The sequence below is a fragment of the Kryptolebias marmoratus genome, linkage group LG24, assembly GCF_001649575.2.
Source record: "Kryptolebias marmoratus isolate JLee-2015 linkage group LG24, ASM164957v2, whole genome shotgun sequence".
Classification (NCBI taxonomy): Eukaryota; Metazoa; Chordata; class Actinopteri; order Cyprinodontiformes; family Rivulidae; genus Kryptolebias; species Kryptolebias marmoratus.
The window spans coordinates 11319520-11333384 of NC_051453.1; the positions used below are offsets into that span (position 1 = coordinate 11319520).

The following is a 13865-nucleotide window of genomic DNA, read 5'->3' on the forward strand; positions in this document are numbered from 1 at the left end:
CATGTTGTGAAGCCTTTCTTATGAATAATCACCGTCCTCATTAAGATCTTTACTGCATTTTAATCTAAACACATAGACTTAAAACAATACTTTATTTTTAGTTCAGTGTTTACTCTTAACCATAACCTGTTTCCCACTTGACAACATATTTCTAATAGACCTTAAATATATAATATTTAAATATTCTTTCTCTCTGGATATGGAGTTTACCAAACAAGCAAAGGCAGATACTTTAAGACTCGCTCAAAGTATGTATATATAAGTATATATAAACACACAATGCAAATATTTTTTTTTCGCAAATAGATTTATGTCGGTCCTGCATCGCTGTTAGGTGGCCAGCAGGAGTCGTTAACCTTCCTGCTATTTTTTCCCATGAGCCTTTGCGAGACTTGCTATAAAAGCTCTCTGCGAGCACCTCTTCGGTCTCATTCTTCCGTCCTCCTATAGGTGAGTGGTCGTTGGCAGTTTTAAGGAGTCAATTCATTATTTTTCAGTAGTGTCTTATTGTCAGAAATTATTCAAACTTATTAGCTCTTGTCATTTAAATGTATGATGACGTTGCTGATGTAAAATTAGCGACATTATTTCCACAGTTAGCTTGTAGGCCTGGCTTTTCCTCAGCCACGTGCCGTTTAGCGCAGGTTGCTAGTTAGCTTCATAGCTAAGTCTGAGTTTCAGCCACTAAAATCACTTCTATTATAGCTTAATCCCATGGCAGAACGATGATATTGTTGGTAGGGACATCTGAGTAAATGTGAAGAAAAAACCAACACACTGACTCCATGGGATGGCGCTGAAAAGATGGTGCAGGCCGGGTGTTTCAGTAACTGCTGATAAGGTTATGAGTTTTGCAAGAGTCTTATACTTTACTTTTAACCTTTGCAGAGTTGTGGATGGGATGCTCCAAAATGGAAAGCCCTTCTATATGGTGAGATTTCATTTTCTGCAACATTAATATCTGAGCAAGGCTTGTTTGCAGTTTAAAACCATGCGTGTGTAATAATGATGTACTAAAATCTAAGCCTTTGCATTTACTATGTCCTTGTTTGTTTTAGGTTAATAATGGTCCTATCAATATTTGGAAACAAGTGTGTACTATGCAGGTATGTTTGAATCATAAATTTAGCTTTTCCTGGCTGAAAGTCAATGATTAAAATGTGTAAGAGTAGTGGACAGAAGAGATTTCTGAGGATTTTTCCACAATGAGGCTTATCTGTTTAAGATGGGAACCATTTAACCTCATTGTTTAGTGCTAATTAAAATGCATTTCCACAGGGTTCTGGAAAATGTGCCTGAAGGAGCTGCAGGATGAAGGTAATACTGTGTTTAAAGTGTTGAAAGTGGATTTTTGCCTTCCTGAAGAGTTCTTCACTTTTATGTTCACAGCTACTGTAATGGCTATTCTTTAAGGTGGCTTTTTTTAATAGGGGAAAAAAACATTTCTTTGACTTGTGGAAAAAATTTTAGTTTTGGTGAAGGACTCCTCAAGAAGGCTTTTTCCTGCTTAAACAAGATCTTTGTGCTGCAGTGATGACACTTATTTGCTACTCTCGACAAGATGGATGACGATACTTCCAACCACCTCTTATGAGTTATCTGAGGCACTCGTGTTTTGCTGCCTTTTCAGATGGAGAAAGATCAATTTTAATTCCCCTTTTTTATTTTCTTGTCTTCCTGCAGAGTAAATCCTGACTGAGACAACTCTGACCTCAGGTAATAACAGAAGCTGGTTTGGAGTCATGATGATTTGACACTGTCAATGATGATTTTGTTTATAAAACAATGGGAATCTCTCTGAAAAAGAGTGAAAGATAATCGTTTTCCTGATGCAGTTTAAGATGAGACATGCTGATCTATTGAAACATAGACTTTTAGTAATGTCTGCATTTGTCCTGCAGATTGTTGTGATGCCTTTCCCTCCTGGGCTTCATTCTTGGCTCAGTTAAAGGTGAGTTGGTGTAAATTAACCTCTTAACTAAACTTAAACTGGTCTGACACAGTGATGAGTTCATAGTTCAACAGATAACCATGACGAAGAAAGTTCTTTCGCCTCTAACTGATGCGTCAGCCTCTCCTGTTCTGTGTAGTCGCGTGTGAAGGAAATCTGGGTTCATCCTGTTTCTCTTTATTTCAGGAAGGAGTCTCCAGCCCAGCTGAAGGTGAGCATAGTGCCTAAAAGGATGACATTAAGTAATGTTTGACACAATGATGATTCCATAGTTCAGCAGATTTAAACTGAAGAATACTAGCTTGTCTTTCGCTCCTATCTGAAGTGTCAACAAACTCTTAAAGCTCAGGGTTTAGTGAAAACAAATTCCAAATATTGATAATGTTTCTCCTCCATAGGCATGTACACCTTTCAGATTCTTCAGCATTCTGATGGTAAGCATTTTGATTAATCTCCTCTGAAGCTAAACCTCTTAGATGGGATGATTTTGAATCAGGTCTCTGATCCAGTTGAGGATTTATTTTATCAAAGTCTGATCTGAGTGTTTGTTTTTAAAGCAATGAACTTCACAGCATTTCTTAAACTAAAAGACTTGTTTAATTTTACAGGGCATGCAGGATTGAGTCCACTCGTGCTGCAGAAGATGAACTGATGTGAGTCTGAACAAAGTGTCCCTGGCACCTTTATATCCAGGTGACTAGTAGGGCTGGGGTTTATTTTTAAATTGGAAATGTAATAAAGGTTTTGTAACCCAACTCACGCTCACCTGGGTGGAAAGGAACAGGAGATCTCTAATCTCTGACCTGTGTGATGACAAGTTGAAAGCTGACTGTAAATCATGAAGCATTTCATTAGCTCTAGCTGATCTGGTCAGTGCAGACATTAAATCTGATTTAATGTCAGAGTTTGACTAATGCTCCTGTCTTCTCAGGCTTCACCTCACTCTGGACTGCAGCTCCAAGGGCTAAAACGAAGAACTTGGGTAAGGAAGACTTTCAGTAGTTTCTCAGAGCTGAATATGGGTTCAGTGATGTTTGTAACAAATGTCTGACCTGAACTGTGTTGTGGACAAATCTGTTGCTGAGCAGTCCGCTGGAATAAAGTTCTGGATGCCAGTCATTGACTTGTAATCAGTTTCTTTCTGTTTTTCAGGGAGGTGTATGCTCAAAGTGGTGAGTGTTTTAATATTTTAAACAAATGGATTAGGCATGAAGCTGACCATTCAATCAGTGATGAAAAGATTCTGCCAAATGATCTCTGATTATAACCCACCGTTCCATCTTGTCTGAGGTTGTGTGGTCAGTTTAACTTTAATGTCTTCTCCCCCTGCCTCCCTTACACTTATTCTAAAACGAGTTTCTGTTTCAGGTTGTGAAGACTTGTGGTACAAGACGATCAAGCACAGAATCATCCAAATCTGGGACTTGAGTTTGATGCTTTACATTGTGAAAACTTAATTTCTTCAATTTTTGTTGTTGCTGGTCTTGTCATTTTTACTTTGTAATAAACCTTCTAAATTGCCTGAATGTGTGACTTCATTTTGTATGAAATATGTGATCTGTCACAAAGATAAAGAATATGCCTCTATGAAGAAGACTTCACTTTTCTAAACTTGAGGTTTACTTTAATGAATGTTGATAGTGAACTGTTTATAGTTTTTCTATACAGTTTCTATTCCTAGTTTGCATATCTGAGAGTAAATTGACTTTAAATTTCAATTTTGAAAAGTTTAATGCATAAAAAAATTGTCAGGAATAATATCAATGTTTTATACATGCCAAATAATAAATTGGAAAGAAATATTTTAGTCTACCTTGTAAGGTAATTTAGTTCAGTAGTTTGCTGAAGCAGCCACCGGGAGCTAGCACTTGAGTCAGTCCTTCACAATAAAAGTATCAAATCCAGTTTAGTCCTTCACAGTAAGACTAAAACACTCTTTAATTTCAATATCTAAAACTTTTAAGAACGTCTAACAAAATTGCCGTATAAACGCAAGCACTTTTAGTCTTTAAAAGTAAACTGTCTCAAACATTCAGACGCTAGTAGTAACCGCCCTCCTCCGGGCGGGCGGAGCTAAGCAGCACAGGGTGAAAAAGCGAGCGCTTCGCTGCTCCTATTTATATCCGGGACATGAGGGTGGAGTGAGTCTCCCCACCCACACGCCGTGGGCCCGCCGGTAAACGAGCGGGGTGTGAATAAATGAGGGGATAAGAACCGCGGAGGGTCGAGCCGTCTCTCCTCCCGGACCCCCGCCGCTCCCCCCGATGTTATCCCGGTGGCTGCTGCCGCTGCTCTGCGCCCTGTCCGCCGCCGAGGCCGACTTCTTCCGCTTCGGCAGCATCGGCAACGTTTCCACCTACTATTTCAACTACTTCTACTGCAACATATGGGAGGGGGACTGCCAGCCGCACCAGGACGATGCCACACAGCAAGGTGAGGCGGCGAGAAACCGTTCATTTTAATGCAGCGATGCTAAGCTAACACATTTAGCACTCAGTAGCTTCATCAGAACATCCGCTTCCTCCTTGTTTCCTTCATTTCTGTACTCCTTGATGGTCATTACACAGTGATTTAATTTCCTCTTGTTGTGAAGTTCCTGTCGGGGACCTGTGGTCAGGGTTTCCTCAGGACTATGTTAGCCTTCTCCATCAGTGGTACTGCAGCCTGGGTCAGTGCTGCGAGTCTGGAGACTGCAGGATAACCAACAACATCACAGGTATGATGATTATTATTATTAACACTCTGCACATGTGGGTTCAGCATGCATGATCTGCCACACATCCAGTCATTTACTGTCCCAGAAGACAACTAAAACACCTTCTGTGTACATCATCCTCATGACTTACCTTTCAGTCATTAAAAGGCTCCAAGAACCAGAATGTGCTGCATCAGGTCACAGGAGCAATAACCAAACACATGCATTATATTCAGGAGGACCTTTGTTCATTGCTGCTCACTTCCCGTGGTCACATTTTATTCTTACTGTAAAGTGCGTGTGCTTTCCTTAAAGCAGCGATGTCCAGTCCTGCAGGTTTTAGATGTCTCCCCGCTCTCCAGCAGATCTTCAAGCTCTGCAGAAGCCCGTCAATCCCTCAGTCGTTCAGAGCAGAGAAACATCTAAAGCATGCGGGACTGTGGCGAGATTAAGAGCTTTGTTGATGTTTTAAACTACCTTTAAAACATCTTGTAAAAAAAAGGGCTTGTTTAGATGCTGAAGTCACTGTTCCGAAAGAGATATTTGGAAATGATTGTTTCAGCTGTTCTAGGAAGCAGCTAGTCGAACCAATTCGAACTAAACTAATCTCAGCTCTGTGAGAAAGAAGATGCTTTGAGGCAGAAAAGAACCTGCTGGCTTTTTAAAGCTTTCCTGGTTGCAAACATAAAGTTTGATCCTATTCAGGGGCTGCTCGTCTGGATAGAGAAATACTCAATTTCTCTGTGGCAAACTTCTGTCAAGGTCTTTAAAAAACACGGCACGAGGTTTTTCATGCTGAATACAGCTGAACTGCACTGAAATCCTTTTATGGGTAGATTGAATCTTTGTCCCCAAAACCTAAAATATTTATTGCATGTTGATTATAATACCAAAAAAACATAAGACAGATAAACATCTGAGGTCCTATCTTTTTGGCTTCAAAGGTTTAGCATCACAGATGTTAAACAAACACATTCCTACATATTTTTTAAATGAAAAGTTCTCAGGCAGAGCTCTGTGTTGTGTATTTGTGCTGTCACTGTCCAGGTTTGGAAAAGGACCTGCAGACAAAGCTCCACGGGCAGCACCTGGTCCAGTCCGTGGTTCTTAAAGCGATTCAGGGTTTCATCAACAACCCGGAGCCCAACAAGCCTCTGACGCTCTCCTTCCACGGCTGGTCTGGAACTGGCAAGAACTTCGTGGCCCGGATCGTGGCCGACAACCTGTACCGGGATGGGGTGAAGAGCGAGTGCGTGCGCTTGTTCATCGCCCCGTTCCACTTCCCGCACGCCAGGCTGGTGGACACGTACAAGGTGAGGCATGCGGGGGCCCACCTGGAACCGGCGTGTTCTTGGAACGGGACGTACGCTCAGTCAGGTGTTCCGTCTGCGTTTTGTAACTCGGCGCATAACGGTCACTGTTCAGACAGATGCTGTAAATCAAATATTGATGCTCAAACACTGATACATGTTGATTTTTGGAACCGGGCGTTTGTCCAACTGGGCCACAGGTGACAGTGTGGTCCCTTTATTTTTACACAATCGCTCTGTTTCATAATGAGCAGAATACACTAGTTGAAGGCAAACCTTTAAATACACACTGCCACAATCAGCCCTCTGCAAATGTGCAATTTCTTTTGTCACTATTTATTAATGAGGCTCATCACTGACTTTATTAAAGTAATGAAAAATCAAATGTCTCTCTTCCTTTCATAACTACATTAAAAGAATAATAGTCTCTATTTTTTCTTACAACTAATAGTTGAAACAGTATTTGTTGGTGAAGTACCATGATAACTGATTGAATATGATGCAAATTTAAAAATATAAGCTAAACTGTTTGTTGTTCATTTGCTTTTAAATCTCTGTATCCAAAGACTGAAAGCCAAAAGTTACTTTAATGTCAGATAACTTTAACTTACACCGGATCAAAGTTTTAAATAAGCTGCAGAACGTTTCAAAGATGCAGAGGATTCATTTTCTTTTCCTCGCAGGGCCAGCTGAGAGAGGCCATCCGAGACATGGTGCTGCGCTGCCCGCAGACTCTGTTCATCTTCGACGAGGCTGAAAAGCTCCATCCAGGTCTGATCGACGCCATCAAGCCCTTCATGGACCACTACGACAACGTGGACGGAGTCAGCTACCGCAGAGCCATCTTCCTCTTCCTCAGGTAATGTCAGCATCCAGGGACATTTTACCATCTCCTCCTCCGTAATAAAGGATGGGTCCCGTCCTGTTTTCATTCGCTTTCTTTTATGTGTTTTTGGGAATTCATGTTTGATTTATTTTTTTTTTTTCCCAGAAAAATATTCCGTTTAGTCAAACAAAAAGGGTTTTTGATCAGCCTGAGTTTACTAAAACTCTTTATCAACATGTAGAAAAGTCTGTCAGATAATTATACTAGTGTTTAATTCATTTAATGGCATTTTCAAACAGAATAATTCAATTTTTTTTCTAAATTAACATTGAGAAGAATGTATAAGTATCACAATAACACCTGGTGTGCTTATTTAAACTTAATGTTTTTATAGATAAAATGCAAACATCTATAAATTAATCTGTCATTCCTTTTTAAACACCTCATCATGTTTTTAGAAACAACATGTAAATATATAGACAATGTTCTCCCAAAAGACTTTAAAAAAAATTATAATTGGAAAATATATTCTGGTTTGTTTCATTTTGCTGCTTTTATTAAAACCCTTTTTTCACTTGAAATTAAAGTTTTCTGTCACAATTATTGTCTCCTTCAGAAAATCCTGTTATTAAAACCAACTTGATTTATACTTTGGGAGCTCATATTCAGTCAAATGCTGTTTCACTGACGTGTTGATTCAGGATAAAACAGGCTGAATTCTTATAATTTTTTCATGCTTTGTGTGGGATTCATCTGTGAAATCTTTTAAAGTCTAGATGCTTTGTTTGGTACATTATTCAAGTTGGTTTAGCTCAGTGGAAATAAACCTTGAGGATCCTGCATACTGAACTAATCCACTGCTTCTGTGAAGGACTAACCTTTTCATATTTAATTACATAAGAAATCCGGTTTGTTGTCGCTACAGTAACATTGGCGGCGCAGCGATCAACGATGTAGCGCTGGACTTCTGGCACTCTGGTCAGAATCGAGAGGACATCGGTATGGAGGACCTGGAGCATCGTCTTCGAGCTGAAACTATGGAGTCTCAAGGTACGCAGCAAAGATGGGTTTAAGTTAAAGTAACCGGATGTTAATTTGTCTGCTTCTGCTCTCTGCCACAGATATTACGTAAAATGAATTCTTTTTGTGGCTTTGTGAAGACATAACTGAAGCTTGTTTCTTTTTTTCCCCATGTTTCTCCTCTCTTTCAGGTGGCTTTGCTCAGAGTGAGCTGATGTCTGGTCACCTGATTGACTTCTTTGTGCCGTTTCTGCCCCTGGAGTACCGCCACGTTAAGCTCTGTGCACGAGACGCCTACGTAGCTCGGGGTCTGGAGACGGACGAGGCAACGCTGGATGAGGTGGCCAAGGCCATGCTGTATGTCCCCAAAGAGGAGAGGCTGTTCTCAGCCCAAGGATGCAAGTCCATACCGCAGAGGATCAACTTCTTCCTCCCCTAAATGCAGAGACGTACAGGGGAGGGCGCGGCCTGGAGGAGGCGTCCGATCGCTTTGCGGGGTCCATCTGCACGGGGGATGTGTCTCCTTTGCCCCCTCCCCCACACAGATACAAAGACATGTCTGTCCAGGTCCCTCGCAGGCAAACGGGCAGCCGGGCAGGTCCAGCGTGAGACGGGGGGGAAGCAGGGTGACCCATCCTGCAGAGTTCAGCGGTGTCTCGACGGTTTCCTCCAGACGGTCGTCGTGCGAGGCGCGGCCGCTCTCCCCCCGCCCGCCTGGTTGAGCTATCGCCGTGTCAATCAAGACAAAGATGTGAAGAAGACTGTGGCTGTACTTTTTTCTTTGTCACACTATTTATGATAGTAATTCCTTTAAAAGTATGAGTTGTGCTGTTTCTTATGTTCCTGCAAGTCTTCATGTGACGTGTCGGTATTTACACATCCAACGTTGTACTTTTGTTAACACTGAATATTTATTGAAATCCTTTGGGTCATAGGTTAACATTTACTGTGCCATATGTGTTTGTAAATTGGTTTAAATACACGCTTATTATTTTTTTTATGCTGTAAAATAGACTTAACACTATCTTGCACACACAGCACTCTTTACTACATTATTATGGGATCACACCTGTCTTTCTTGTTGTCACTGACATAATAAAGTTTTGTGACTGGGTTGGGTTAAGTATTGAATGGCATTGTGTTGTCAACAATATGATGTACGAAAAAAAATGGAAATGTTACTTGAAATTGTTACTGAATTTTTAAAAGAGACCACATATCTAAACAAAATGATTTATCTGAAAATTAAAGTTATTTATCGCCATATTTGAACGACTTGTTCACTCTGTCTGGATTTTAGGCTTGGAAGCTCAATCAAATAAAAAACTTATAAAACCAACACCTGCTTGTTTAATTATTTGTTTTTTATCAAGTAATGTCTAATTTCATAGGATTGGATTTTAAGAGAGGAAAAAAAAACATTGTGCCTGGAGATTGCCTTTTTTTCCTTGTTATATTATTTTAAAATCACAAAAGACAGTATATTATGGTAGATAAGACTTGTATAATGCTAATATGTATTCGTCTGCCTCCTGTTTATTTTTTTATTTATATTTTTTCAAGCGATTCTTCTAACAGCATCATTCTTCCATGGGCGTGTACCAAGCAAACGCGTGGTCTCTTCCCATTGGCTAGGGGCGTCAAAGCCCGGATTTTCTCCCCTCTGATTGGCCGAACGCTGTAATGGTTCCTTGTTGAGCCTCGAAGCCCTTCGTCCAATCAGATTCGGCCATCTGTTCCGAGCCGAGAGGAGAGCGACTGGACCGTCGCGGCGGCTCGCACCGTACAATGACCGCATGAGGCTCGGCCCGAAAACCCGCTGCCGTGTCGCGTAGATAAACAAGCGATATTTCCACACAGAGGCGTCTTTGCGTCGCGGCTTCCCAGTTTTAGTCCGAGCGGGATCCGTTAGCTCGTCACCATGACAACGTTGTCACTGATTTTGATGGCCGTGTCGGTCGCGTCCGTCCTGGCCGAGTCCACTGTGTACTTCCGAGAGCAATTTGAGGATGCTGGTGAGGCTTTTCCTTCATTATATTGTTGCTTTGCTGCTCTTTTTATACATGCATATGAGAACGTGCACCTTTTTAAACGTAATGTCGGTAAATACGCGGTTAAGATAACCAATATAAATTGTGGGGGATTAAAAAAATAGTTTTTAACGCGTTATCTGGGATGTGTCTTCTGCTCGCCAATAGATAAATCGCACCCCCTCTTCCACCTCGATTGCTCTCCATTCCGTCTGTTTCCCACCCCCAACTGTCACCCAACCTTATCTGCCCCCCACCCACACACACACACACACACACACACATACACTGCACACACTGTCTTTCCTCTGTGGAGACAGCCACACATACACACACACACACTCCAACAATGCACCTGCACCCATACATCATCAGTGGTGGATTAGAGTGTGTGTGTGTGTGTGTGTGTGTGTCATGGTGATTGCAGTGCAGCTGAACCTGAACTTGTCTTTGCAGACGCCTGGACGAGTCGCTGGGTGGAATCCAAGCACAAGTCGGACTACGGCGGGTTTGTCCTGTCTGCAGGGAAGTTTTATGGAGACGCAGAGAAAGACAAAGGTGAGTGAGCGGGGGGAGCTGGTGGCAATCAGATCCTGCAGGCAGAGAAAATATCGTCCGAGTACCGCTTTTGGATCAGTACCGGAGGTGTGTTGCTGCACGACATTGTCGCTCCCTCCCTGTTGGTTCACTTGAAAAAGTGACTCAGTCACAAACCTAAAATAACCAGTTCAAAATAGGCCCAAAAAAAGGTGTAAAATTCTGCTCGAGTTGCATTTTTCTTGTACTGAAACGGTTGTGTTTTTACCGCAGGTCTGCAGACGAGCCAGGACGCTCGCTTTTACGCCATGTCGGCCCGTTTTGATGACTTCAGCAACAAGGGTCAGCCTTTAGTCATCCAGTTCACTGTGAAGCACGAGCAGAGCATCGACTGTGGCGGGGGCTACATCAAGCTGTTTCCCTCTGAGCTCAAACAGGAGGACATGCACGGAGACTCTGTCTACAACATCATGTTTGGTAGGTGTGAATACTTTGTCCCTTTCCTCAGATTATGCTTCATTATCTTTTTGCAAGTTATAAATCTGAATAAAATTCCCTTTTCTGTGTACAGACCTAAATAATCTATTATTTATCCAATAACTTCATAACCTTCTGCATTCTTCCTTGTTCTCTTGTATTCAGGTCCTGACATTTGTGGACCGGGCACAAAGAAAGTTCATGTGATCTTCAACTACAAAGGCAAAAACCATTTGATCAACAAGGACATCCGGTGCAAGGTATGACAAGAAATCTTCCCCACATTGATTTCCCCCAGTCTTACAAACTCCTATCCACCAAGGCAAATATAGAAGAAGAGAAACTTATTACAATCATCTGGTTTGTGTTAGAAGATCCCTTTTTTTTTGTGTGTGTGTGTAACTGTCGACGTCTCCTTTCCCCTTTGCAGGATGATGAGTACAGCCACCTGTACACGCTGATCGTCAACCCCGACAACACCTACGAGGTTAAGATCGACAATAAGAAGGTCGAGTCGGGCAGTCTGGAAGAAGACTGGGACTTCCTGCCGCCCAAAAAGATTAAAGATCCCGAGGCCAAAAAGCCAGAGGACTGGGACGACAGGGAGAAGATCCCAGACCCTGATGACAAAAAACCAGAGGTCAGGGATTTTTTTAACCTTTAGTTTTCATATTCCACTAGGTATACTTCAACAAACAGTGCTGATGGTTTTAATGTGAAACCCTCTGTTGTATGTAATCCCGAAATGTGTCAACCACCTGGCTTTTAGGATTGGGACAAGCCTGAGAACATCCCAGATCCTGATGCCAAGAAGCCAGACGACTGGGATGATGAGATGGATGGAGAGTGGGAGCCGCCTATGGTTAGCAACCCTGATTATAAGGTACATGCCGCATGATTATTCCAACACTCTGTCCTGTCGTCGGGTTAAACTGCTGCTTTGTTATGGGTTTTTTGTGGAATAAATTGTCATTAGTGCAGAGATTTTCACAATAGAACGAAACAGCGTTGTGTTTTTGAAAACGGCTGTCTGGAAATATATCAACAAGTATAAAAACACAACGAGCGTCCCTTTTTCTTTCGACCTACCGTCATATGGCTGTTCGGTTGGAATGCTCTTCTGTCCGCAGGGCGAGTGGAAGCCCAAAGAGATCGATAACCCCGCTTATAAAGGAAAGTGGGTCCACCCTGAGATAGATAACCCCGAGTACACAGCCGAGCCTGAGATATACAAATACGACAGCATCGGCGTGATCGGACTCGACTTGTGGCAGGTACAGCGTGATGAAGAATATATTTATCCGTACATTGTGGTTTATTCTGTGATTTGTTGGGCGTTTTAACCAGCTGACGTGTGTTTGTGTTCTCCTGTACTGACGTGAAGGTCAAGTCTGGGACCATCTTTGACAACTTCCTGATCACCAACGATCCAAAACTGGCAGAAGAAGTTGGCAACGATACTTGGGGCAAAACTAAGGTAACCTTTCACCTGAATTCTGCTTTAATCTCTGCGCTGAAAACGGAGAAAAGTGCTTTTATTAGTTTTTGTTTCAAATGAATGTTTTACCACACTTGCAACGCTTTTCTGCAGGACGCTGAGAGGAAGATGAAGGAAAGCCAGGAGGAAGAGGACCGGAAAATACGAGAGGAGGAGGACAAGAAGAGGCGAGAGGAGGCGAAGGAGGACGACGAGGAGGAAGAGGAGGAGAAGGAGGAGGAGGAAGAGGAGGAGGAGGAGGAGGAGGGAGAAGAGCCTGAAGAGGAGGAGGAGGAGGAGGAGGAAGAGGAAGAGGGGGAGGAGGAAGAAGATGATGAAGGCACGGACTCTAAACTCAAGGACGAGTTATAAACTCAGGAACTGCTCAGACTGTCTGCGTCAGTGGGCCTCCGGACGCCGCTGACCGACGCCCGCGGGGGGGAGGGGCTTTTTCATTTGTTTGTTTACAAAACAACGAGACAGGTCGCGAAGGGTAGTTCCTGTTTTGTTTTCTGTTTCAATGAGCCACTACTACAATTATTAATATGATTATCACTGGTAAAGTCTGAATAGAAACGATGAATTTACTGAAATGAACGTCTAGATTGGTGGGTTCTAGACGGCGGTGTTGTGTTTTACAGAAATCTGGGTTTATATGAAGTTGTGAAGGCGGCAGAGTAGAACTTGTTTTCGGACGGTGCCATGAAAATGTTTCGTTTTTACCTCATCGGCTTTGTTGGTTGTGTTAATTTGCACCTGTTGTTCTGTTTCTGTAAATGTTTGACACTAATTCATGTTAACCTTGAAGGATTAAAAACAACTGGCTGCTCATCTTTTCAGCTACTGTTTGAGCAAAACGAACGAATCAGGACTGCGGACTATATTTTACAGCTTTCGCTCGAAGGATTGTCGGTTTTGAACTGTGTAATTAACACGCCTCACTTCAGTTTGTTGAAAATAAACTCTGAGTTAGATGTACATTTAGGGCTCCCCTGTAGCAGTGAATCTTTTCAACATTTGGTCCGTTCGCCTGAGGTTTTCTCATTCCTCGTGTGTTTCTTTCAGCGTCTCTGCACCCCAGCCCTCCGTTCCACGTGCTCTGATTAATGCTCCTTTTGTAAGACACATTTTGTACTAATGTTAGGAAATGAACCGGGGGCAATCTTCATGTTGCTGTGTAAAGAAGAAATTCAATAAAAGCAACTCAGACAAATCCAACTGACATCTCCTTTATATAATGAAATCCAGGCTGGCTAACTTGATACGGCAGATATTTAGGTAAACTGGACCAACAGAATGAAACTACTACATGAAGAATGTGGTTTAATATTGTCCTAAAACTAACAAACAAACAAAAAAGCCAGATGTCTGCAAGAGATGTTTGAACGGCAGCACCATGTATGTTCAGCATCTCCTTCTCTGAGTGCAATGAGCCCTAAAATAAAACAGAATCTAAATTATTTTTCATTTCCAGCAACAAACTCCAGACAAAGGTTTCCTGAAGCGCTCCAAGGGGTTTTTAAGCACCTGTTATAAATGCAA

At 42.2% G+C, this 13865-nt stretch overlaps 2 protein-coding genes, 1 long non-coding RNA gene and 7 other non-coding genes across 10 annotated transcripts; all 10 read left to right on the forward strand.

Moving 5' to 3' along the window:
• Positions 1–407: 407 nt before the first annotated feature.
• On the forward strand, positions 408–3473 carry LOC108230597. Its single transcript, XR_001808365.3, has 12 exons — positions 408–450; positions 889–931; positions 1059–1106; positions 1279–1317; positions 1684–1716; positions 1902–1951; positions 2138–2162; positions 2350–2385; positions 2560–2604; positions 2883–2933; positions 3104–3123; positions 3320–3473. It is a non-coding gene; the product is annotated as an uncharacterized LOC108230597 (long non-coding RNA).
• On the forward strand, positions 1145–1213 carry LOC112450236. The gene has a single exon (XR_003038784.1). It is a non-coding gene; the product is annotated as a small nucleolar RNA SNORD75 (small nucleolar RNA).
• On the forward strand, positions 1755–1837 carry LOC112450233. The gene has a single exon (XR_003038781.1). It is a non-coding gene; the product is annotated as a small nucleolar RNA SNORD79 (small nucleolar RNA).
• Positions 1995–2071, forward strand: LOC112450240. The gene has a single exon (XR_003038788.1). It is a non-coding gene; the product is annotated as a small nucleolar RNA snR60/Z15/Z230/Z193/J17 (small nucleolar RNA).
• Positions 2200–2283, forward strand: LOC112450239. Its single transcript, XR_003038787.1, has one exon. It is a non-coding gene; the product is annotated as a small nucleolar RNA snR60/Z15/Z230/Z193/J17 (small nucleolar RNA).
• Positions 2754–2818, forward strand: LOC112450238. Its single transcript, XR_003038786.1, has one exon. It is a non-coding gene; the product is annotated as a small nucleolar RNA SNORD44 (small nucleolar RNA).
• Positions 2974–3039, forward strand: LOC112450235. Its single transcript, XR_003038783.1, has one exon. It is a non-coding gene; the product is annotated as a small nucleolar RNA SNORD78 (small nucleolar RNA).
• LOC112450237 lies at positions 3176–3244 on the forward strand. The gene has a single exon (XR_003038785.1). It is a non-coding gene; the product is annotated as a small nucleolar RNA SNORD47 (small nucleolar RNA).
• A 589-nt stretch (positions 3474–4062) lies between the features above and the next one.
• Positions 4063–9141, forward strand: tor3a (torsin family 3, member A). Its single transcript, XM_017406911.3, has 6 exons — positions 4063–4384; positions 4545–4667; positions 5694–5959; positions 6640–6815; positions 7708–7832; positions 7994–9141. Exons 1-6 carry the CDS (start codon positions 4216–4218, stop codon positions 8239–8241), a joined length of 1107 nt encoding a protein of 368 aa, XP_017262400.1. The 5' UTR covers positions 4063–4215; the 3' UTR covers positions 8242–9141.
• A 387-nt stretch (positions 9142–9528) lies between these two features.
• Positions 9529–13541, forward strand: calr (calreticulin). The gene is made up of 9 exons (XM_017406857.3): positions 9529–9817; positions 10289–10390; positions 10643–10846; positions 11012–11106; positions 11277–11486; positions 11616–11729; positions 11977–12120; positions 12231–12323; positions 12438–13541. Exons 1-9 carry the CDS (start codon positions 9724–9726, stop codon positions 12693–12695), a joined length of 1314 nt encoding a protein of 437 aa, XP_017262346.1. The 5' UTR covers positions 9529–9723; the 3' UTR covers positions 12696–13541.
• Positions 13542–13865: the final 324 nt, after the last annotated feature.

Coding starts and splice junctions, on each gene's coding strand:
- tor3a (XM_017406911.3), top strand. CDS start 4,216: ATGTTATCCCGGTGGCTGCTGCCGCTGCTCTGCGCCCTGTCCGCCGCC. Junction 4,668..5,693: donor GATAACCAACAACATCACAG/GTATGATGATTA, acceptor GTCACTGTCCAG/GTTTGGAAAAGGACCTGCAG. Junction 7,833..7,993: donor TGAAACTATGGAGTCTCAAG/GTACGCAGCAAA, acceptor CCTCTCTTTCAG/GTGGCTTTGCTCAGAGTGAG.
- calr (XM_017406857.3), top strand. CDS start 9,724: ATGACAACGTTGTCACTGATTTTGATGGCCGTGTCGGTCGCGTCCGTC. Junction 9,818..10,288: donor AGAGCAATTTGAGGATGCTG/GTGAGGCTTTTC, acceptor TTGTCTTTGCAG/ACGCCTGGACGAGTCGCTGG. Junction 11,730..11,976: donor TTAGCAACCCTGATTATAAG/GTACATGCCGCA, acceptor TTCTGTCCGCAG/GGCGAGTGGAAGCCCAAAGA.